The 26,052-nt window shown below is 41.8% G+C and overlaps 1 protein-coding gene across 4 annotated transcripts in view; it reads left to right on the top strand.

Moving 5' to 3' along the window:
• The window catches only part of CDIN1 (CDAN1 interacting nuclease 1), a 201,290-nt gene extending 175,540 nt beyond the window's left edge, over window positions 1-25,750 (top strand). For 3 of the 4 annotated variants that reach the window (XM_006201624.4, XM_015237112.3, XM_072962712.1), the window contains one exon: window positions 23,522-24,909. In XM_006201624.4, coding sequence (XP_006201686.1) covers window positions 23,522-23,651 — 130 coding nt within the window. In that variant the 3' untranslated portion in view covers window positions 23,652-24,909. Of the gene's footprint in view, window positions 1-23,521; window positions 24,910-25,564 lie in introns of those variants that run through there. The other variant, XM_072962713.1, reaches the window with a different exon arrangement.
• The last annotated feature ends 302 nt before the right edge of the window (window positions 25,751-26,052 follow it).

The raw sequence follows: 26,052 nt of genomic DNA, 5'->3' as shown, positions 1-26,052 counted from the left end.
GAGTTCTGCCAGCCAGACATGGTGGACCAGAAAAACATGCCGTTGTGTCAGATCATCTCAAGAAATCTCCATTTTCTCCTCCTTTCCTAATAATGTTTGACAAGTGGAGATGAATTTTTAAAATCCAAGTCTCTTTTATGCCATTCATTGGGATAATACTATAAAATCTCTCCTCGGGTACCCAGAGTATTACAACATCAATGACCTGTCAGCAGCTGCGTACAGTTTTTCTTTTTAAGACTGTGTAAAGCTATGGTTAAATTCTCATTTTCTAAAATAGGTTTAAGTATGAGGAGAGCCAAAATTAGGTGCACTTTTCTTGCTAGAAATCAGACCACAAATTGCACATTGTACTTACAAAGATGATTAAGGCGGTCCAGCCGCACACCAGCAGTTCAGCAGATTAATTGGAGCATGCAGATTTGTGTAAAAACATATGTTGGGATTGGGGAAGCCTTTTTTTTTTTAATGCTGTTCAAAAGTTTTTTTGCAAGTTCCACTATATAATTTGTACATTATCTAATTCTCCCCTGAAAGTCTAAGATTAAATTCATGTATGTCAGGGGTCTAATATTTAGGCATTTTTGTCAAAATGGAAATGTCTTATTGGTACCTTTCTCCCAATTAGCTGGTGGCAACCTTTCTCACTTAGTAAACCTCAGAGCGTTCATTATTTTAAAATTGTTGCACGGTGAAACCAGAGCAACTTGTTTAAACAAGGCGTAGACTTAGGAGCCAAATGGAGCTGGAGCCTTTGAGCCCTGATTCACGTGAACATATAGTGAACACTTGGGAAATGTAAGTTGGAATTTGCTGGAAAATGTGGATTAAAAATAACTCTCACAGAAAGATTTGAGATAAGCATGCAAAGTGCCTGGCAGAGTGCCTGGTGCTTAGCGGGGGCTGAGTATAGCCTGGGGCGGAGCTGGGGAGTGGTGGCTGGGGCTGCCCAGTGGAGGAGGATCAATGGTGGCCATGTGAGATGGTGTTGACCTTGGACATCTAGGCAGTTAAGTCGGTTATTTCAGGGGGGAAACATCGGGGTCTAGCAAGCAGTACTTACTTCAGGCAGTTGTGAAGTGCTTCACATTTAAATTTCTTGTGGTGTTCCTGGAATACCACAATCACTGCAAGGTTCAGCATGCACTGGTCTTTGTGCCCTTGTTTGCTTAAGAATATGTCTGCTCAGAATTTTCCTGTTGCCCTTACTATATTTGCTCTGGAGCAGTGAAAAAAACAAAATCATTCTCTGGCTGAAATCCCCAATCTTTCATAAACTTTGTTGTTGGAATTCAGTTGGATCTCATCTTAAACAATGCTTAACTGTTGGGTTATCCAGTCTCACTTCCTTCCCTTTGGTTCTGTTTGGTAAGCAAATCCCTCCTTTCTTTCTCAGTTTCTTCATGTGCTTGATATATCTCCTCCCTTCTGCTGTTTTCCCCTTCAGCCCCATAAACATAATTGTCACACCCCTGCGATTCTTGAAGAGATAGGCTGGAGTTCCTGTAGGTACCATTTTCGAGACAGTCCCCTGCTGCTTTCTTGGGACTACAGGTGGGTGACTTTTTCCTACCCAAGTGAAACCATCAAGTACTGTTAAGTGCTGCCTTGTTTGGACTGTAAGGAGATTGGGTTATCTTTCCAAATGATCTATGAGGTTGATTCCCAGTGTCAAGGTGCTGCCCTGTAAGGTCTAGTTTGCTTGCACAGATTCACCAAAAGGGGCCTCCATGATCCCTACTTCTGTGTATTTCTGAGAATGGAGCAAATGATTAACATTTACATAGAGAAAGTTCCAGATCATTGAGCCAGCCAAGGGAAAATATCTGTAAGTCAGTCATGGAGCAGCTTCTCATATATGCGGGTTCCCGTCAGAGTAAAATTATAACTGTAGTAATTTTGCCAAAAGAGGCACTGAGCAATGATGACCAGTCATTTCATTAACTTTCCTGATGTTCTGCTGGACCCTGCTGTTAAGAGAAATGTTTGATGGGCCACACGCTTGGACCCACTGGGCTTCGGTGGTTCATCTGAAACAGAGTTAGATGTCTGTTGACATTCTGGGGGTGCATGATGTTCTAACCCAGCAAGTTGGTTAGGCATGTACGGAAGGGGAAACTTAGCCCAGGACACCTGTGAGGCAGGTGGGTGCAATTGACACTGATACGCACGTTCACATAAACGCTTTAGTTCAAGGAAGAGCCACCGATCGTAGCTGGAGCTAGTGATTGGGCTTAGGACTTGTTACACATTGCAGCTTGAAAACTGGCTCTCCAGTGACTCATGGAGCAACTGTTCCAATACCTTGTGCAGACAACTAATTGGAAGTTGAGCACCTCTCAGGAACTCAAATACTTTTCACAGAAAGAATTGCTAGTTATGCCATAATTCTTGAACCCAGGATTTATTATAGCTGAGGACCTGCTTGCCCAGAGTTTAATTTATCCCTCTGTTTGTTACTTTGACTGACTTTTATACCAAATAAACAGCGAAACCCACACTACTTGTAGTGGTTGCCCATCCACTTGAAAGACCTTTTAGAATGTTTTAATAATTCTACGTAAAACTTCATTAAATTGAGATCAACAAGTAACACTAAACATGGAGGCATATAAACTATTTTGATAAAATACAAAGCTTATTAATCCTGACTTACCAAAAGTTCCAGAGTTAAACTCCAACAATGTTCATTGAGTAAAAGAAAGTTGAAAGAAAACAAGGAATATTTCTAAGTTAGCATGCATGTCCTTATTATAAAGTTGATTTCACTTTTGGTTTGTGTTCAAGGCAATAAAGCTGAAAATACCTATTTTTAAAGTAACTTTTTATTCCCTTAGATAAAATCTGAGTTCTCAGCCCTGTGTGAATGATTGGTGCAAATTGGGTTATGTTCTTTATCTCCTCCTGACTCGGCTTAACAAGAACGCTACTTATCTTTATTATTCTTATTTTTAAAAATTGTAATATTTCTGAAATTTTGCTAGATCTATAGGTTTCAAAGTTGTAGGTATTTGTCCACTGTGTGTATAATGTACTCCTCCTCAGTGGACCCGGCATCTCATTGTGACAGCCCCTTGTTTTCATTCTGTCCATATTAATGTCTTTTTATCTTGTGTCTTTCTGATTGGGTCTGTGGACACAACTCCCAGAAGGTCATTGTTTTGTGCTATATGAGATCATATTAGACCCAGCATTTAGGCCACCAAGACGTCAAGTGCTACCCAACCTGCCTGTCACCTGCTCTCATTCTACTGCTGTCTCTCCCTCCAGCTTTGCTCTTTTCTCTAACACCAAACATCTTCCAAGAGTCATCTGCACTTGGGGTCTGCCCTCCCACCATCTCCACAGTCTCTCAACCATAACTGGTACCACGGCAGCTCCTCGTCAGACACAGGACAGACCGACGCCCTGGTCCTCGCGTCTGACCGCACTCCTCTCTTTGGCACTGTTAGCCCCACTCCGTGACTTTCTGAGCCCACTCTTTCCCGATTTTCCTTCTGCTCCCTTGATGCCTCTCAGGCTGCGCAACCTTCTTGGCTGGTTTCCCTCTCTCCTTCCACCAGCCCCTGACCTTCTCAGCCCCACGCTTCCCACCTCAGACCTCCTCTCTTTTTATTCCCCTGGCCAAATCTTGTCTACATGCCTTTCTTGAACATAATTTCCGAATTTGTATCATCCGTTTAGATCTTTTTCTTGAGTTGCAGATTTATTCCTAGTGCAGTAATTTTCAAACTGGCTGGGAGGGAAGTCCCGAGGTACCAGACACAAACGCCTGTATCCTTATCCTTGCCCTGTCCTTACCCTCCCATCCTTCTCCATCTTACATTCTCCTCTCAGCCTTCAGAGCCAAATAGAGACCGCACCTCTTTAGCGAAACCTCCCCCACCGTCACTCCTCTACCTCCCCATCAACACTGTTGAACTGTGGTAGCTTTTCAGAAATTACAGCGCAGTCATTAGTAGCTATGGTTTCATACTCTGAACCCCCATTTTCATTTGCATCAACAAGAAGACTGTCCTATGAAGAATGATGTAAAGATATAGGGACCACTTCTTTATCATGCCAGGGAAGATATTTTTACCTTCTGACCTCCTTTCCCTTTACCCTCTTTATAATCACTTGTGTATAATTTTAAAAGTTATTCTGTCTTTTGTTATTTAAGTATCCTATCTCTCTTTATATCCAGAATTAGCTTAAAATTATAGTGAATACATTTAACTCCCCCAAATCTATTAGGCTAATTAATATTAAACAAGTAGATATGTTCTTATCATAGCACTGTTGTGATCATATACATATTTATGCATTTTATTAATTCTGAAACAGTTAGATTTTTATTGCACTATAGATATAGTCAGTTTCGTTGCTTAAGGACTGATTTCTACTTGTTTGAAAAATATTACAGGTCTTGTTGTTTTAATTACATTCCCAATGTACAACTATAGCAGTCACAGTAAAAGACCAAAATCAGGTAACAGGTACAACGTATTTAATATTTCTCCAAATAAATTAGGAGAGCGATTATATTCATACTTTTTGATAGGAATTTTGCAACTTACAGTTGTAAAATTGGACTAAGACCAAAGGTGTTTAATTACCTAAAAGATAAAATGTTACCCCATGTAAAGTAATATAATGATAATCATACTTTTAAAAAAAAAAAGATGAGTAGTTTGAACTCAGGCAGGATTTTTTTTTAATATTTAAAATCTTAATTGGCACATCCTCACAGATAAAAATTAATATTACCTTCAAATGTTTTAGGATGCCTGACAAAAATCCCGCTTTATAGAACCAAAAGGTTTGTCTGTGGATACAGCGTGAGAAGTAGCCTGTCAGAGGTGATGGCATCAAAGTGTAAACTATCTCAGTTAGTCTCAAAACAAAATTATTACATAAGCGTATTTTAATAATGCTTAGCAATTACATCAAATTTGTAGCATTTAAGTACTCTCTGAATAATAATAATGAATCTTTTGATCTCCTTACACAAGATAAGATATAAATATAAGGATTCTCACTTTTTATTCTGAGCTAGAAGAACAACAAATGTAAATAAACAGGCATACAGGGTAGAACGGTTCAGCAGGACTTTCCAGGGTTCCTCCGTTAGCCCTGGGTTAGAGGTAAGCAGACCTCAGTCCTAATGTCGGTGCCTCGCCAGTAAGTCTCTGGAGACTCACTTAACTTCTCTAAATACTTCATCCTCCTAAACAACGTATCATTTTCTAGAATGTGTAAAACGCTATACAAATGTAAATTGGTGCTATTTTCTTACCTCTGGGTTAAAAAAAGGAAAGTGTCTTAACAGCTTAATTCTTTGGTCCTTTAATGTAGCTCTCTCCTCCTGTCAGCCTTCTCTAGATGAGTAAAATAAAACGATCTGCTTTTCCCCATGTTTCCCGAAATAGAAAGAAAGAAAGAAGAGGCTGAAGTGTGCTCTGGGCTGACTGTCCTTATTGCCTCAAGTCCTTGGCTAATTACTGTCATTTAACTTTGGGTAATTTATGTACAATTGCCCAAAGAAACTGACCCCCCCACACACACAAGTTGAGGGGTTCCAGAACAGCAAACTATTTTCTTGAGCCGATTATCTTCAATCCTTTAGAATAAGTAAATTTAGAAACACTTTAAATAAATAAAGTTTCATTAAGTTATGCAAAGCACTTTGACAAAAGAAGATAGGTGTGGAGGAAATATGTACTCTCAATCTCCTGTGACCTCTTTTGTTTGTTGTGGTTTGTGTTTAAAGTTTGTAAGTAGATAAATGAAGACGCAAAATGAGAACTTTTGTTGTTAGAATATTACAGACCTTTTATACTTGCTGAATGAATGGCGTTAACTTCTGACATATAAGTGGGATTCAGTAAAAGAACAAGACTCTTTTGTTAACCATCTCTCAACTGAATGAAGACAAAGTCTGAATAGCACACAATGAGTCTAAAAGCCTTCCTTTTAAAATTATGCCCCATTCATGATATCCTACTTTCTCGTGAAAGTTGTTTCCATCTTCTTCTGATCTCGTGCTGGTCAGCTTGAGAGCAGCATCTGACCACCTGGAGGCATCAGAGTCAAGAGTCTTCAACATATGACACAGGGACTGTTAGTCCTACCAAAGACAGATCGAGTCTAGAACCAGTGCAGCATCCTGGGTGAGATAAAAAAATTCTTCTTTCAAATGGTGACCGTGGAATGTTTCTGTAAAGCCAGTGCTTGGTCCCTGAATAAGCCTGAAGGGCGTTATCAGTGTGTCAGGAGCTCTGGGTGATTGATCTGTGTTGGATAGATCATGAAAATAGACAGAAGGCACAGGGTTGCTTCCCTGTGGAAATGTGGTAAATTGCCATATGTGTCCCCGTTAGGAGCCTAGCTGATCTCGCAGTGGATGTAACAGCCTTACAGACGGGACTTCTGGGCTCTTGAGATCTTCAGTGTCTTTCTGTGAGGTCTAAATAAAACCACCTTGCTCTTCAGTCTCAAGCATGAGACTTTGGCAGGGGGTCAGGACCGTTGCCAGCAATCTTTCCCAGCCTTACATTCTAAACACCTCTTTCCCAGAGTTGTCCCCGCTCAGAAGTACGGCTGGAAGTGGATTTGTGTTAACCCAAAAGGTACAGGAGGGGTGCCAGTGTCATACTTAGATGCCACAAAGGCTAAGGTGGCAAATCCAAACGAAAAGAGAAAAGTTTCGGGCTCGTTTTCCTCTAAAAATGTCCCAGAAAAAAAAAATTGCTGAGAGAAAAAGGATGAAGCGTGAAAAGCCATAACTTTTCACTTCCCTCTGACGCTGCCTGTCAACACCGACGGCTGTCCTGCTCGGGGAAGGCGGAAAGCTCATCCAGTACACAGAGGCAAGTGATTAAGTAAAGCAAGTAAGAGCACTGGCTTTCAACCTAGGCAGCCCATCCTCTGTCTGCCATTAGGGTCAAGATCAAAACCACACCTGGGCGAAATAGCTACGCAGAAATACTCTTCATAACGTTGCTACCTTTCCTTCATTCACTCAGCAGTCACTTATTCAACATCATATATCGCTAAATGCCAGGTGATGGTAAAGTAGATGAGAAATTGCTTTTTTGGAGCATGCCGTCTATGCAGGAGGTAAACATTAAACAAATCAAACTAAATATGTCACTGTAAGTCTTTTTAACCTAGAGTTTGCCAGTGAGAGACCAGTTCATTTTGCCATTTTGCTTCTGAATCCTTCAGCACCGTCCATTTCATAAACCAAAATAAATTCCCTGAATATGAGGAGGTTTTATAATACCATCTCTCTGCAGTCATCATATCTCATTCAGAAATAAATAACAAGCCGTTATTATTTGTGGAAGGCATCGGACCTAATATTAGGCATTTTCGTTATTTAATAGCTTGTATTGGGTGCAAATTTGGACTCAACCAGTTGCCATAACTGGTTGGTCGTATTTTGCTTCCCTTTTCCTTCAATGGGCATTTTTTTTTAAATAGTGATAATGGATCTATTTTTGCAATGGCCCTCTTTGTAGTGGAGTGGGGTGGGGTTTTTCTCTGTCCCTGACATTAAATTTTACCAGTCTGACAGGGACTCCAGCTACATCAACAACCACACAAAAAAGTAAGGTCTTCTGCGAGCACGAGGCACTCACAGATTACTTCAGATATCATCTGGCATTGGCCTTAGCATGGCCTGTTAGTTCAAGCCCTAAAAATAAACACCTATTAATCAGCTAATGGCAACATGAGTGGACCAGCTCTCTGACTGGGGGGACCTCAGTCTAACCTCATTCAATAGCGTGTCTTATGTCACCCAGGATGAGGCAGTTTGCAGCCAGGAATGCCTCTAAAAGAAGACAGTCAAAAGCTTAACTAAATGTTTAAAATAACCTCCGTAACTCCTCTCCACGCTAACAGATGGCTTTCAGCTCGATGGAGGCAGACCGCAGCGCCAGCCCCAGTGGCCCCGGTGGGCCCAGCGCAGAGCCGCAGAGTTTATAAAGTGAAAATGCAGGTTCAGCAGGGATCTCCCTTGTCTTGCTTTTCATCAGAAAACAAGCAGGCGAGAATCACTCCTGGAAGTTCCTTATCTTCATAAAATTTAGCTAAAGACTCCTGTTAAGTTAAATAAAGTGGCTGTGTAAGTCACTCAGGAAGCTGTCGGCCGTTCACCTCGGGCCTGCAGACCTCTCAAAGAATACAAACCGGAGGGCCCCCCGGAGCTGGGCCGCGACTGTTTACATACTCATACTTTGTCCCAGCAGCTCCGGAAAGTTGAGCCCCCAGTATAGTTTTCAGTTGGTGGGGTTTTTTTCAATTTTTTTGAATGGTGGTCTTTTTTTCTGTATAGAGTGGAAATGGGTGGAGGGGGACAGATGTGTTTTAATGTATACTTTTCTCTAATGTGTTTACCCCCCAAATAAGTGAGCTGTCGTAGATACTTTGGCCCTGCACAAAGTAAATATTTAGCTCACAAATTCCATACAGAAACATGGCCCGGGGTATTTGGGTTTCATGGAGGAGGATTACCCAGGGACGGACGGCTGGTGTGCACACTCCGTGGGATGGGTGAGAGAGGGCTCTCCGCTGGCGTACCGACCCCTCGGCCCTCACAGCACCTCAGTCTGCTGGGCAGTACCCCTCTGCCCCTCGGCAGCCTCACGCCCACCCCACTTTTCCAGCTGTGTCTTCTGCCAGGCCCGTGATCTTTGTTTATTCTGGACTTTTCTGCGCTGCCCCCAGAGCCCCCAGGCATTTTCTCATCACTCTGTCTGTGTGTGCCTCTCCCTCCCCTGGAAGCATCTTCCCTCTCGTAACACTCGGGGAGCCTGATTTCAAGACTGACTCCAAAGGTCACCTCGCCTCTGCTCAGAGCCTTCCCTGCCCTTCCCTGGGCCACCACAGGGCCTTCTACATCTGTCCCTTACTACATCTGTCCATCTCCTCTGCCCCCTGCCTTTTAACCTTGTCCCCCTGACTCCTGAGAGGAGGCCCTGGAGGACATTCGCAGAACACGGCGTCCTTTGCAGAAAGGCAGGGGTCCCATTCTTCCTGTTCTGCAGTCAGGAAAGCAGGGGAGGTTGCTTTGCACGCACACAACGGCACTGCACAGAGAGGAGGTGGAGCTGGCTTCCCACAGGCAGTGTCCGTTGCTCCTGTCTCATCTGAAACAAGCCACTTGACCTCTGAGAACCTCAGTTGCCTTATTTGTCCAGTCAAAATAAAGCGTTTTTTGAGGGTCAGATACGTTCCTGTACAATTTGTGGAAGTATTTTAAGAACTCCGAAGCTTTTTCCTCTCCATCAGCTGAAGGATAGAACCAGGGCTCACTAGAGCATGTCCTGTCCTTTGAGTCCAGCCCTGAGGTGCTCCACCCTCACATGTGACCCTTCACCTGGTACTTAAAAAAAATTCTGTCCTTAGTCTCAGATTTTTTTTTCCTGAAATTGTCTGATAAAATAGCTTCATTGACCACACGAAAACTAAGGGTTTGGCCACCTTTGGAAATTGGTGCTGCCACCGAGCTTCCTCATGACCCGTTGTGTGATCCCACCTGCCCTGAAAGCCAACCTCAGTGTCCGACAAGCTAGTGTTCTTTCTGTCATCAACCCTCGTTTGTTTCCTAAGTCAGAGGTTTCCTTTGTCATGTTAAAATAGTAGTTAAAAATGTTCAAGGGGGTTCCTTTCGTGTTCTCTCTTTTTTAAAAATACTGAAACCATGTATTACAAAGATGAACTACCACACTTGGCAAGACTTTGCTAAGTGCCCTTGGTCTACCAAGAAGTGTATTTAGGGTCCTAAAATGAAATCTCCAGGCACTGCCTGGAAGTTTGTGTGTGGCCTTTCTTAGCGGTGACCTGGGGCCGCAGTGTGGGTGCAGGCACCGTGAGTCCTGTCCCGGAAAACAGGCACCTGTCTTTGATAAAATTGAAATCACCAACATCATCAGGGTTTTCTGTCAAGTCTCTTTGGAAGTGGAGTTTCTCCTGGTCCCAGGAGAAGCCAGCTTTTCTTTTTAAAGGCAGAAATGACTGCGTGACACTGCTCCTGCTTTCTGGCTCGGAGAAGCATCTAGTCCCGCTGTAAATGTCAGACATGTTTTGACTCTGCTTTACTCACACTTCCTGCCTCTCAGTTCTTCATCTTCCATTTCCTCCCTGGGTGAGTCTGGGTAAAGTACTTCCCAGTCCTGCCTGGGTCAGTGTTTGACTCGATTTTCTTTCTCCTGGTGAGTTTATCTCCAGTCCTCAGGACCTCAATCTACCCCTTCACAGGCCGGGGGGTAGGGGAGACAAGGTTGGGAGGTGTCTTTATTACATTCTACCAACGTTGAGTAGAATTTTTGTAATGGGGTAGCATTGAATATATACACATTAAAGTGTCGTGAAGTTTATTCATTCTCAAATCCACCTTGAACTCCAGGATACAGGTTCTATTATACCTGCTTTATGTAGATGGAGAACTGAGACCAGAAAGTTAAAAATGGAAGGTACATCAAAGAAGCACATTGTGTAGAAGAGGAAGGACTTGTGCAGCCTGGGAGGGTCCTTTAGTAAAGCTTTTGTATTGAAACTTGACAAACAGGAGTCTTACCTTGAGATTGGCTTGGGGAGGGGGTTGTAATGGTGTTTTAAGGGTTTAGAAGAACATTTGGAGGAGTCTGAAGCACGTAAGGCCGTGTAGCGTCGCTGCTCAGAGAGGGAGCTCTGCACCTGAGGATGTGCGTTGACACCTCCACCACTTCGGGCTTTATCTCCTTGCAGGAGTCAGCTGCCTCCCCTTGCCACGTCTCTGTTTTCGCGTTTGTAAAACGGCACTAGTAATGCTTCCTACCCGGTAGATTCATTGCACTATCAGGTGAAATAACGCACGTGAAGTGGTTAGCCCAGTGCTGGGCGCGTGGTAAGCATGCCAGTGTTCATTCTCTTCATTGTCCTCATTGTGATCAGTTGAGCACAGCTTCATGACCATTTTCTCAACATTGAAGTGTAAGTACTAGTATTCGCTCCTCGTAGGGCTTTGGTTTTAAATGAGATAGTGCGTATAAATAGCTTAGAGGAGTAGCTAGCACGTAGTGATTGTTCAGTGGGTACTAGCTGCTGTTATGATTGTGGTTGTGGCTGTTATTATATACATGATTATCAGCTGTATTATTTTCCTCAAAGGAAGAAAACTCAAACACTCTATATCTTCTACCAGTTCCAAAGATCAGGACTCTGCCAGGAAGGTGACTAGAGCAAAGTCAGTCAAGTATCCTTTGAATCTAGGTGACTTGAGTCCAACATGGGTTAAGCCCTGGGCGTTGCATTTGCTAGAAGGCCTTACTCTAGTTGTATTTAGGAGATCCCGCAGAAGAATGACTCACAAAGCCCAGGCCTGAAGAATGACTCAAAACCCGAAGGCAGAGAAAATGTTTTCCACCAGGCAGACCCTCAGCACAACTGACGTCCGGCCCAGGAGGGCCTGGGGCCATGTCTGGTTTTAAGGTCTGTTTCCAAGTGACCACGGAACTCCCCGCCCACGTGTCTGTCTGCCCCGGGCAGTCAGGCCTCTTCTGCCTGCCTCATGCCCTGCTGGTAACTCTTCTCTGGAGTTGGGCCAGTGTGCCTTTTCATTCTTGCAACAGAGTTTCCATCATCACTTGGAAAGTCCCTGCCTCAGAGCTTCATTGTAAAGATCTGTCATTAAATAAGTAATGCAGTTAAAAATAAGATCAGGTAGGACCTTTATGGGCTTAGATTTAAAGTTTTGTTAACTGTACAGTCAATCTTCTAAGTTCAGTTTAACAGTATAATGCATTCTTCTTTTCCTGAGCTCAATTTTCTATTTCTATTTTTCTATTTTATTATACATGCCCTTTTTTTGGTGGGGGGGAGCATGGGGGGAGGATGGCAATGTATAAATAAATTAAAAGCCTCACAGCAATGTACAGAAGCCATCAGGTTCTCATTTTCTTAAAAGAGCCCTATTGAAAATGGCATCAAGATCATTTTGTAAAGTTCATTATATGTCATAAGCCGTAGGAGCACAGGCTGCCTCTCAACCTGGGAATGAAAGAGGCACGGCGGGGATGGGATTTGTGGCTCAGCGAGTGAAACCCATGTGTCATACACAAATACAGTTCACTTTAATAGTCTGATATCGCTTCACTCATCTCAAACACCTGAAGGTATTTGGAAAGGGAGGAAGAAATAAAACAGATGAACCCTGCTGAGATACGGCCGGGAACAGGAGTACCTCATTTTGATTGATGTTTTTACAACCTTATCTTCTAGATAAAAGCTACTGTAAACAAAAGCCTACCTGAACTGATTGTATTTCAAGGAAGAGAGAGCCACCTGTGTGCAGCGGTTGCTTCCCAAGTGCTTAGATTTTCTTCTTAGCGGTCGATTTCTACCCACCTCGCAGTGGCCGCCTTAACCACCAGGAGTGTCCCTTCCAGGGAGCGGTGTTCGTGTTTTCTGCCAGGTTTCAAGCCACGGCATCATCTCCCCGTAGCAACCTGGAGAGCTTAGATTCCTCACAGCCCCTCCGGGAGCTGGCTCTTCAGAGTGTGCCAGTTGGGCAGATTCTTAAGGCTCATTTTCTCACCTTTAAAAAAATGACTTTTCTTCCTTACGTGGTGGAGGGTTATCAGCAAAAGGTTTTTTTCCCCCAAATGCATGATAGCGCTGAAGCATCTCTCGAGGCAGCTCTATAGTGATATTCCTCCATGCGTTTGGACATCCAATACTTACTGGCGGACTCTCCTGCGCCACTGAAGTACATACAGGCTGTCCTCATGGAGCTTGCATTGTAGAAGCATTTATTTAAGAACCACAGGGTCGGATTATCCACATTTTCTTTTTTTCTAGGAACTGTGTTGTTTTTTTTTTTTTAACTCTTTATTTTGAGATAACTTTGCACCTAGAGAGTAATTGCAAAAACAGTACAAAGAGTTCCCATGTATACCTTTTATCCACCTTGCCATGTTAACACCTTACATAACTATAGTTAGTTACCAAATCCAGGAAATTAAATTGGTGCAATTCTTTTAATTAAACCAAATGTTTATTAGGGTATCACCAGTTTTTCCACTAATGTCCTTTTTCTGCTCCAGGGTCCTGTTTTGTATTTAGATACCATGTCTCTTTTGTTTTTAACAACGTTGTGTTAATTTCTGTTATACAGCATAATGCTTCAGGGGTGTGTGTGTGTGTGTAAAGAATTGTATTTTTAAATTGTTTTTCCTTACCTTGACCATTTTTCTTCAGGATGGTTCCCACTTCTAACATTTTTTTCTCCTCTCTCCAGCGTTTGCCTTTATGGATCTATAAAATTGGGAGGTTTACTTTTGAGGACTGTGATGGTTAGCCAAAGAGATTTTCCTTATCATGAAATATTTCTTGTGAGTAAGAGAAAATTTAACCACACATTTTAGAGCAAGTTGGGCTCTGACATACCTGAAGCATTGTGTCACATTTGGTTAATGATAGATTTATAAGGCAGACATGCATCAGCCTTAATCCTTTGGTTATTTGACTTTGCCAGGGATGAAAATTCCGATAATTTTTTATTTTAAGCAGACTTTTATATATCCAGAACCCATAAATCTCTTCATGGCTTGAGATAAATGTCTGACTGAACTCTGGGTTACCCTGTGATCCTTTGAGAACCAGGCCAAGGAAAAAGAGACCCCATTCCCCCTCTACCTCATAATAAGAGACTACCTACACAGAAAAAAACTTGGGGGTAAGCAATATTTACATGATAAAAATCTTTTCTATTTTATAATTTGTAATTTCTCATATTCAGAAAGTTGGTAATAAAAAGTTCAGAAATAACCTCAGAATTTATCAGAGGGAGTCTGTGGTGGACTAGCTGGCAAACACCAGAATGGACGATTGCGCTGTCAGCTCAGGCTTTGCCAACGTGATGATCACCATCCATTACAGTTGTCATGTCAATTATAAATTCTCTGGCATCCAACACTAAATCAGCTGGAATGATGGGTTTGCCTTTGGCATGTTTCCCTGGGGAAATAACTGAGCACACATGTAATAACTCACACAGCTGATTTTGTAAACTACCCCAACTTTTGGAAGAAGGCTGGTGTATAAATTCTAGGCAGATAGGTAGGATTTGCGCCCCAGAGACCCTGAAGTGTCCTCTCACTCTTAGTGCTTCAGGGTTTTCAGAGTAACTATGACCTTGGGTACTTTGTGACTTTCATGGTTGCAGCTTCTTTCACTATGTTTGGTGCTTCTCTCTTCTTCCCATTTGAGGGTGTATACTGTCTACTCCGCACGTCCTCACTTGAAACAAAAGACAAGGTGATCATACTTAAGCTCATCCTGCAGGTTTACAATGAAGTCATCTCAATAGGCTTCTGATCCCACCCTCCCTCTACGTCTCTCCTGAACCCAGTCTTCATTCTTCCCTCAAAAAGTGTGTGGATAAGGGAAGGGATAGCTCAAATGGTAAAGTGCATGCTTAGCACTCATGAGGTCCTGGGTTCAAACCCCAGTACTTCTTCTAAAAAATAAATGAGGCTGATTATCTTCCCCCCAGGGAAAAAAAAAGGGTGTGGATAAAGGAGAAAATTAAAGGGGCCATTATATGCATAAATGCAGCAGAGCTGCGAACTCGCCTTGTCCGGTAAGACTCCTAGAACACTATGTCATGGCTCTGGTGACACTTTCGCTGTGAAGCTTTTTGCATTTTGTCTATTCAGTTATTTAATTGTTCGATTGATAACTTGTATTTTACACTTAAATAAGAATAGTTCTACAGTATTTGAATGTGAGCTGTAGGTAACTTAAGGAGAGGAAGATCCTTTCCTTTGTGACTAGTGCTCCACGCCGGATGGATATGCCAGCTTATATGTAGGTTGTTAATAGGTAGATGCAGAGGGCCTGCCCCAGGAGTTAGCATTTGTCCAAGGAAACAGATATTAAAGACCACAGATGAAATATGAAAAAGCTCCTGTCTTTGTTTCTATCCCACCTACCTCAGTTGTCCTCTTTTGAGGACAGATTTACAGTAGGTTGGAAAGACTGTTAATGTAACATCTAAGGATACCCAACGCAGGGCAAAGTGAAGGGGAAATTAAGCACTTTTCCAGGCAATTTAATGTAGACAGGAAAATGCCGAGTTATATAAACACCATGGAGAATTTCAGGTGGTTGTGGTTGTGTATTTATACACATTTTAAATTTTCTTCAAAATACTGTATCTTCTGTTTATTTTCTATGTGGCATAAAGGCCTAAAGTGAATCAGTATATCTAATATGTTTTTCCTTTTTTATTTCCAAAATTATAGGCAGTGAGTTGATGTTATAAAGAGATAGAGTTTGCAATTTTAATAACCAAGACTCATGAAGTGAGTGAGAATATTCGTAACTAGGATTCTCTTTCTTTAGTCATTTCAAGTTGCAAACATAGAGCTGCCAAGCGAAAAAAAGGGGATGAAACAATTTATATTTTTACTTCATCTCTAGATATTACCAAAAAATATTTGCATTGTGTATTAAATTGACCGTAGTGACAGGACCTTATGATGTGATATTACATGGTCACTAATCTATTATTATTGTACACATATTTATACACAGACGTAAATACATGCATACTTTGCATATAAACATGTGCAAGCGTATTTCACTTGGACTGAAAAGTTATTTACAACTCCGTCTGGAGATACATACAACAGTGATTAACAAGTGCATAACCAATCTACAACATGCAGATTAAAACTAAATAAACATTGTAAGAGTTTATTTTAAAACAATTACAAGATGTTTTATATTTCTCCTCCATCCTGAACTGTGTGTTTGAGAATGCATTCTTCATAAAAACCACATGCAAGTCTTTTTGATGGTGAAACAATTGACTTCCAACAGCCACATGTTTGCACACATCCTCAGAAGATAGCCCAGACCCCACACAGCAACTCCAAATGAGAAAGAGTTTAAAAAAAAAAAAAAAGATTCTTTGCTATTCCTCTTCTGGAGAGGAGTTTTCTATTTGGGAATTGAGAGAGGAGATTTGGATTGGGAACAAAGATTTGAATCAATACAACTATTGTTTTGGTTTTTTGTTTGATGAAGACCCTCTTGAATGAGAAACTTGACTAAAATCATCAGATCATCCCATAGTTCTCTTGGCATCCTTCCATTGAAACTCGTTTGTTTTATTGCCTTGACCCAGATTTGTTTTGTGGAACCGTCGTGCATTAGCACCCTTCGTACACAATCGTGGCAGCGGAGCTCATTGAGAAGTATGTGAACAGTTTCATGAGTTTCCTTTATTCTTTGTAGAGAGATAAATTCTCTAAGAGGAATCCCACCACCCTTCACCTTCATATTATATTATCAAAAAAGATGTAAACGTGGGTTGATTTTTTTTTAATATGTAGTTATTTTCTCCTAGAACTGAAAACATTGACAAGCCAAGTTAATCCCACAAATATAAGATACATCTCTATCCAGGAGGTATTTTAGAAGTAAAAATAGGCCTTTAGGGTTCACTGTATCAACCCTGCTTAGCAAGTCTGAGCCTTCTTTTTCTGGGAAAACAAATCCCCACCTGACACGCTCACTTAGACCTGCTGCTTCCCTCAGTTCTCATAACTTATCCCAGCTGTTTATTTCCATTTATATGAACAGGCCGTGGCAGTGTTCTGGATTCACTCCTTTTCCTCATGTTTAGATTCTGCCCCTTAACTTCTGATTCCCCTCACAGCGGGAAACATTTCTCTTCTCTGAACTTTATACAGTGATTCTGTGATTCTCATTTCCCAGCTTACTTCCACCTGATTGTCAAGTGCTTCAAAGGTATTCCCTCAAATGGAATCCCTTTCATTTCTTTTACCTGAATTATACGTTGCTTTTTCATATACTTCCTAAGAATGATGGCACTTAAACCGAAAAGAGTAGCTCGATAAACTTTTTCGTACAAAACTGTTGACTTCATACTTGAAGAATCATTCCTGCAGGACAGGCGACTCCCAGCTCATACACCAAGCTTTTGATTAGTCATCTCCCTTCTGGGCACTGCCCTCCCCCCCACCCCCACCCCCGCTTGTCTCTTATTTACAGGTGCTGTAAATATTTTTCATAGGTGAATGACTGTTGTAAATTGCTGTGTCAATACAAGGCATAATGAGAGACAGTGTAATGTAGTGGTTACCAGCACAAGCCATCAAGCCAGACCTCTTGGGTTCAAAGCCTGGCCATTTTTGTGTCTCAGTTTTTTTTATCTGTGAAATGGGGATAATCATAGTGCACACACCCCCCCCCCACCGGGTGCTTGTGAATATCAAATTAGTCTGTACATGTAAAAGTGCTTGAAACACTGCCTGCCACATCACAAGTATGCAGTAAATGTTAGTTACCTCTTTGCTTTTGGGTATTGGAGTTATTTTATTTGTATTTAGGTAGCATCTTTATGGACATAATGTCTGGTCAAGGGCCCTCTGAAATCTGTTGGAGACATAGAAGCTAAATGAGCTTTAGGAAACCAACCAGGGAGTTGGTTATCAGGCTTATTTAGCACAATGAGATCTAACATGTGATTGGAAATCTCTAAATTTTTGCGTTTACCTTTCATCTCAGGACTCTCCGTAGAAGGTGCCTCAAAGGCCAACAATAGAAAGTTAATACTCTTCTCTTTTCCCCATAAGTAGAACTACCATCCAAGTTATTCCTGCGTTACAGGATGGCACAGAGGCGTGGCAAGGAAGGGAGAGTATTTTTTTTTTATATTGTTTAGAAGGAATAAGCAAGTCCTTCCTATGTTGGGGGCCCAAATTTCCTGACTGTGCCTCTTGAGTTTCTCAGAGAGTTATGGAAAGACATGATTTATAACTGGTACCATATTCTGTCCAACATTCATAATCTAACAACCTCAGGGACTATCTGAGGATAGCTACATTTTTTCTGGAGAACTAGGAATTTACTCACTGAAGTACCATTTTTAAAACATTCTTGGTGACAATTTTTAAAAAATATCTTACAGATTGTACTGCCATTTTTAACTGAACAAAATGTAACCAGCATCTGTTTTTTCTGGACTCTCCTCAGCACCTGTTGAGATTGACCAAGTCTGTTTGCCCCAACAGTAAGCAGCCTTGGATTACCACCACTGGGTTTTGTCTTTTTAATGTCTCTTCCCTAGTTGTCAGCGCTCACCTCAGCTGGCAGAGCTTTCTGCCTGTAACCAGCCTCCCACACCCCGTCTCCACCCTCTTCAGATTTGCAGCTTCAGAAGCCCAATAACCAAGTTTAACCCCCAAACCACAGAACTGGTGAAAATATGCAGAATTCTTCATTTTATGTATGTTTTCTGTACTTCTTTGCGTAACCCCAGAATCGTAGATATGCTGCAGGGAAGGGCATCGGTGTCTAGTCCGAGTTAGGAGCCAAGAAGCTCTGTTAGTGTAGAAGCACGGAGTTGCTTCCTGTCTGAGATTTGCCTTGATGAAGAGTTTCTACTTATTGACACTCTCATTCAGTAACCCCTTCTGCTGTAAAGTCTGGGAGCAAGCCTGACTGACGAAAGTCAGTCTGTAGCCAGCAGGACCCTTCGTACTGCATATGTGAAGCACGGTGTTTGATGACTCAAGTCTGTAGCACAGATGTATCTCTTAGTTACCTATCACTATATAACAAATTACCCGAAACTAAATGTCAAAAATAGCACAGATTTGTTGTCTCACTTATCCTGTGGGTCAGGAAAATGGGTGTTGTTTTGCTGGGTCCTCTTTGTCACCGTCTCCCACAGGCTGCGTTCAAGGTATTGGCTTAGGATCTGGGGTCTCATCTGAAGGTTTGACTGAAGAAAGATCCGCTTCCATCTCACCCACTGGTTGTTATCCATGTTGAGTCAAAATGTGATTCTTGGTTATGTCCAAACATTGCCCTGGGTCTGTGCTTAAGAGCTACAGCAGGAACCTAATCCCTTGTCCCAAGAGTACCATAAAAATCCAAAGGTGGTAAATAAGTCCGTTAGCACCCTTAGTGTTCATTTCTAGGTTACACGTACTTCATTATTCGAATGCTTCCTCAAATATCCTACAGTTCTCCTCTGGATCAGTTCCAGACTAGAGATTCTCTCCTTAAAATATGACACCAGAACCCTCCACAGCACTGCAGGTGTGGTCTACCAGTGCATACAGCATTTCCTCTCTTTTTTTCTGGTTAAAGTCTAATACTGTGTCACCCCATTTACTAGACTGATCACTACATCATAGCAAGAAAGCCACAGACCCTTCAGCCACTCCTGGATTTCAGAACAGGTTCCTCCACTTTTTAGCTGTGAGACCTTTGCAGGATACGTAGCTACTCTGTGCCTCAGTTTCTTCATTTGTAGAATGGGGACAGTAATTGTACCTGCCTCATGGATCAATATGTGTCAGGTGCCTAGAACAGTGTCTGGCATGCAGCAAGTGCTATGAAAGTGTTAATAATGAACACTGTTGTAACTGTTATTCTGACTAGCACTGTGATCTGTACGTATGCCATTAGTGTGCTCATCCTGGTCACTAATAAAAATGCCAAGCCATGGCCATGCCGAGTCCTTCCAGCATGCCTGTCTCTAGACCACCTCTGAATCAGGAACCAGCACAAAGCTTTCTGATCCTATTATTACTAACTCTGTGTTCTCTGTCTTGTCCTTGACGTTATCTGTCATGTTCCAGGTACGGCACTAGGCCTTGAGGATACAGATGTCAATAAAACATAGTCTTTGCCCTCAAACAGGTCACAATATAGCAAAGAGACAAATAGTAAATCAGATCATCTCTGGGAGATACATATGCACAAAAACCACAAAAGGGTGCCCAGCTTTCCTTCCACTGTCTCCAGCTTAATTTCTCTAAATACTCTTAAATGGAAGGAAACCGGAGAAACACGTTTCAAACACATTTATAAGGTTATCATCATTTATGAGAAGCTTTATCTTTCATACCCTCAAGGTCTGTCATAGCTCTTGACTTTCACCTCCCATTTTTTTTTTCCAAGAGATATTTGTTATTTTTGCTAATTTGGTGGGGTTTTATTTACAAGCACAATTACTTGTTCAAGAGTCACTCACATTCCAGTCTCCGTTCCACAGGAGTTTTTAAAATCCATTTGGAGTCTTTGATCTTATTACTCAACCATGAGGATAGTAACCTTCAAATTATAGTCAACCTCGAAATGTGTTTACACAGTCAATTCAGATATGCGTCTGCGTCCCATTAGCGAGTGTCTCTGCCTGGGGCGGGGGTGGGGGGCTGCAATCCCAGTAGCAGACCGACCCTCTGCTCTGCAATCCACTCACATCCAGGGACTCTGTTTTCTTTTAAATTCTGTTAATAGTCTCTTTGATTTTTATTGGTCACGAAGGTTTTGTTTGCCTTCCCAGGGATCTTCTTGTCCAGTAGTACCGTAGTCCATGGGAGTAGGCATCAAAAAGGTGAAATCTCTAGGCCCACGAGCATGCCCTTGACCTACGTAAACAAGTCCTAGGTCTTGTTTTCTCCCTGTTTTACACCTTTTCAGAAGGAAATACGAGAGGTGGATTGCTTGGTTTTTCCAATTACCAACCAGAATGTTCCCTTCTGTCCCGATAACCAAGGAATTGATCATATGAAGTCATTTAATGTGGTCAGCCTCTTCATAAATAGATAAGTTGCTGAACGGTCATCTCACTAGCATCTGATCATCTCCGGATCCTGAGCTGTTGGAGAGAGCTCAGAAGGGCACTCAGGGTATCAGGAACAAGGCCAGATCTCATTCTCTCATTGAATTTCCAAACTTGTCACCCTCCAAAGTCATTCAAAGACTACATAATTTGAAAGCCTCCGCCTACCAATCTCTGTTTACAGAGGGAAGTTGTGTGTCCTCATTTTTAGTTAATTTAGCACATGTTGTCAATCAGAGCCTTTGAGCCACGGGAGAGGGCTAGGATTATGACATAAGTTAATATAATTTCACCCAAAAGCTAGGGAACAGAGACTTAGACAGTAGAGCCTTGTTATGAGTCATTTCTCATATATACCGAAAATAGTCCGCAGATCTGTGTTGCTGCCTTCAGAGAGTTCTTGTAGTGAACCACTACACGAAACGTCCAGATTCACAGTCTTACGAAACCTTTTCCAGTTACTGATCTCACCTGTTGCCTCATAAGTGAAACAAGCCCATTTTCTCGAGCCTCAAGGTGTTCCCCAGCCTGGCTTTTCTGCCTCGAAAATGCCATTGTCGTAAAGAGCTGTCAGGCTTCGTATCCCTCGGCTTGTGATTCAGCCGTTCGGGGAAAGTGCAGGCTTCTCTTGTTCTCACAGTGCTGGTGATATGTGTTTTTGTTTTATTAAATCTTTAAAACACTGAGCTTGTTGTTTATGACCTCCATATATTCTTTTGTTCTTCTCCATGACTGGTTAGATCACCTTTTCTTTTTCCTCTCTCCCTTTGTAAAAATATGAGCGCCTTTCTAAAGAACATCATGGCCTTCAGAGTGGCTGCATAATAAAATGGAGGAATGTGTTGAGCTGAACGTTCGGCTTCTGGAGGCTGTGACTCGGGGCTGCTTCACTGATAGGAAGGTTTGAGGCTTCTCAGACGTTGTCCTCAGAATCGCAGGTCTTCCTGCACTTGCCAGACCTGTTTTGACAAACCTGAGATCATTTGATACCAGTCACAGAGCTCTTTGTAAAGATACCAAAATAGCATCAGTCATAGACAACCATTTGTGATTTAAAGTTACTAAGAAATCCCCCATTAAAGTGGAAGCGAGACCTCGTCCAGGTGTGAGCTTCACCCGGCGTGCATGTAATTAGCACTGGGGGCCTCGCCCACCCTGTACCACAGGGGCCTGATTCTTCTGACCGCAGAGTCAACTCTTCCTTGGAGATGCTGAGAAAGGAAAGCATCCTCAGTCAGCCCTGAATTCAGGTAAATGTCACAAGGCCTAGTGCTCCAAGGCATCTCATCCTATACAGCTCCCGTGTCCCCGAGAACAAGTTCAGGCAATGAGTCTCCATCTCATGATTCTGTCCCTGCGTGGAGGGGATGCACAAGTTTCCATTAATCTCACGTCCAGCTTGTCTACGCTACTGATGTGAGTCCCCAGATAAACTCTTCCATGACATCCAACTGAACTTGTTCCTGTGCATGCAGTCTCTCGCAGCCCATCCTGTCCTCTGTCCTGTTAGTTTTGGCAAGTACACTTCAGCCTACAATAAATCATGGAAGGAAAAAGCTTTTTGGCCTCACGCGGTTCAGCCCGCTGTAATGTCAGAATACAGAAAGCAGTTCTGTTTTTAGACATCCTTTTACTAACCTAACATTCATAATTTATGATTTCACTGTAAAATTCCTGCAACACGACACCAAAAGTAGTGCTGCCCTTTAATTAAGTACTCTCGGTAGGAAAAACGTGAAACTGATGTGCAAAACATCTCCGTGTGCATGGTGATTGATAGAGATTACATCGTTCTGAACCCAGCTTAGAGATCTCAACTTCCTGCCGGGTGAAGCAGTCTATGGGCTACTTCCTGAGTCTGCTGCTAACCAAACTGGAGACAATTCGGAGGCACAATTTAGAAATACTGAGGTTTCAAGCTGGGCTTCTGTCTGTACTTTTTCACAGCTCTTTGTGGCATTATTCTTCATTTTCATAAGAGTCTGCAACCTAGTTTCATGTCATGTTCGTGCTTAGAGAGGTTGTAATGCTGAGAGTGTAAGGTCTGAGAGGAGATCTTTTCGCAGGATCCCAATTGTCATATAGATTTTTTTTTTTAAAAAAGACTAGAAAGAAGGGACTTTTTGCCCTATTGGTATGTGAGTTAGGGCATTACAGCCAGAAGAAGATCTTGAGCTATTCCATTTCTTAAATTGTTTTCAAATATTTTTATCTTAATTGAAAATAGGTGAATTTTAATTTTTAAACAGACTCACAGTCATAGTAAACAAACTTATGGTTACTGGGGGGTTAAAGGGGTAGGGAGAGATAAATTCGGAGTTCGAGATGTGCAAATGCTAACAACTACATATAAAATAGATAAGAAACAAATTTCTTCTGGATAGCACAGGGAACTATATTCAATATCTTGTAGTAACCCATAATGAAAAAGAATATATGTATGTATATGTATGACTGAAACATGCTGAACACCAGAAATTGACACATTGGAACTGACTATACTTGAATTAAAAAAAAAAGAAAAGTGTCTGTCATGTAAAGAGGCTAAAATCCCAAGCTGGGTGCTCTCCAATTCAATATTTCGACTCTGTTTTTATCCTTCATCAGCTAAGTAGTCGTCACACCTTACTGAGAGGCAATTAGGGTAGTGAAATAGTTGAGATTCCTTGAGAGAAAGGTAACAAATCCATCCAAGGTGGTAACACTTGTATTAAATAAGCTCTTTGGTAGAAGCGTAGCTACTTTCAGTCATAATCATAGCAACCGAAACAAAAACATTGTGCAATAAAGTTATCAAATCATTTAATCAGTGCTGCAAAGATTACGTGTTTCTGGAACCATGCTGCTACTATATGTACATTTTATCTTCTCGTGTGTTTGCAGGTTTGGGCCAGGCTTAGTCATCTACTGGTACGGATTTATCCAGGAGCTGGACTGTAACCGGGAGAGAGGCATCCTGCTCCAAGCCTGTTTCCCCACCGACATCGTCACCTTGTGCCACAGCGTAGCCTGACCCCGAAGGTCCTGGAAGAGATGCTGGGAGGAGAAGGTGAATCCGGAAGCAATTTTACTTTCCTGCTGCGTAAACTCCTGGCAACATCTGCCCTGAACTTCAGCTGAACTCGAGCTGCCCGTGGTCACACCACTACCTCTTTAGACAAACATATCAAGAGTTTCTGTTTTCCTTCATCCCTTGCTGATGTGAACAGCCAAGAACTACAGGCACAGCCCACTCATTATCAGCATTTCTGTCTCTGTCAAACAGTTAGTTTGTAGACAGTCATAATCTCTCTTCCTTCCGGTGGTTTCTCCTTGTATACTGCACAAAAGAAAAAACGCGGAGACTGAAAGGTGTGATTTTCCAATTCTCCTCCCAGTTCCCAAATCACCCTCTTATTTCTTTTTTCCCCAAAGCCTCCATTCATTCTCTCTCCCTCCCCCTTTCTTTTCTCATACAAGCACAGATACCCAGGGTTGCATTACCAGCATGGAATAATCTAGCATAGTCCTAGAAAGCTGAACTCGTGAAGGCTGAAGTTGGAGTTTTCGCTCTCACCTGCAAGGGCAGACCTCGCTGGGAGCCTGCGTTTGGTTCCGTCTTTATGGTTTCCTGACTTCTGTGGCACTCAGCCAAGCTGAAAAAATATCCTTGATGAGAATTTCCTCTTTTTCTAATACTTATTTGAACACCAAACATTTTCCGTTTATCTCATTTAAAAGCATTAGTTATGTTGTGTCTGGAAACCACACTCCTTCGTTGAGTGGGGGGCTGAGGGGAGACAGCTGAAGCTCGGTGCCAGCATTGACAAGAATTTATTTTTCAACATGGCTGGTTGTCCATATGTATGGTAGTCGGTATTTTTATGAGTAAAATTTTTCAAAAGCACGTTCTGTACCCTGCTTTGTTCTGTATTTGATACCACATAATTACATAACAAATAATTTAGGCATTAGGAATGTTTGGCTTTGAATGGATGAAGGGGAACCAAAAAGAAATCTAGAGTGATTTTCAAGTAAGCAAACTAAGGGAAGTTTTATATTTGTTCACTTTCATTTATTCACTTTTTCTGCCGCAAACCAAATTTTAATCTAAAACAAAACAGCAACAAATTTATTGTAAAGCTATCTTTTGGGAAGTGAAAAATTAATCCATACCCAAAAATGTCTTCAGTAAAATATTTGCACTCTTGTTGACAGAACATAATATCCTTTATAATGTTGAATGGATAAGTTTGGAAATATTAGTAAAACTATTAACTTTTACAAACACCTTCAAGCTGCTGCCTTTCTTTTTGAAGGACACAAACATGTCAGGTTCGAACGTGGATTTTAACTCTATTGTAGGTTACATTAAACAAAAAAGATGAAATGGTAAGGAGGTATCAGGCAAACTTCTGTTTCAGTGTAAAACTCATCATGCAGGTTTTGTGAGTAAAACAGAATGATTTGAAACCACTGCTGTTGCCTTGCTACCACACACACATACACACACATATTTTAGACAAAACTGTGGTTCAAAGCAGTTTTCAAGGCATGCTCTAAACTGCTTTTCCTTCTTTAAGAATAAATTACATTTATCTGCACAGATGTTGAAACCCCTGTTAAACCCTTGTCAAGGACTTGTTGTTTTACCATGAACAAATTTATGATGAAGGTGCACAAATAAATTTAAAAAATAAAAGAGGTGCTTGCATTTCATATCCGTTCTTCCACCTGATGCCCTGACATAACACATGAGGACAAGGTACCGGTGTCCTCCAGCAAAGGCACCACCTCCTTATCAATGAGGTTTTAAAGTCTGGCCCTTAAAAGTGGGAAAGAAACCAGTAATAAACTGTACATACTATGATAAAGTTACACATTATTCAAAACTAAGCTTTATCCAACATAAAAACTAATGTGATTATAATATCTACTACTTTTCAGTTGGAGCAGTGGGGAGAGGGGACTAGCATTCCCAGACTGGAAGCCGAAATTCTCCTTGCTCTGCTTTTATGTAAGAAATACTCATGTGTGTTGTATCTGTATGCGTTATGTGTTTACTTGTTTGTTTGTTTTAATTCAGACAATATAAACATCAGCCCTGGAAAGTAGACATGGGGTGACAACTTTTTTTTTTTCCTGTCATTACAACATTAACATTAAAGTCAGATCTTGTGTGATGCAGCTGTCTGCAAACTGTGCTGATGAGTTATGCTAAGTCAGAAAGCGGGAGAGTGCGTATAGACATGAAACTAAATGATGTTCTCTCTGGCGTATATAGACTTGCCGGGCATCTGCCCTCACAAACAGGAGACCCCGTTCGGAGCATGGAGAGGGAGGAGCTCAGAGCAAGGCTGATCCAACGCTGGTATTTTCAGGTGACTTTGTAGAGTCCTTCCCACCCTATCCCTACCCCCCAAAAAACCCAAACA

This window comes from Vicugna pacos, chromosome 6 (assembly GCF_048564905.1).
Source record: "Vicugna pacos chromosome 6, VicPac4, whole genome shotgun sequence".
Lineage (NCBI taxonomy): Eukaryota > Metazoa > Chordata > Mammalia > Artiodactyla > Camelidae > Vicugna > Vicugna pacos.
The sequence above is the reverse complement of the archived record's forward strand: the minus strand, read 5'-3'. Positions and strand labels throughout refer to the sequence as shown.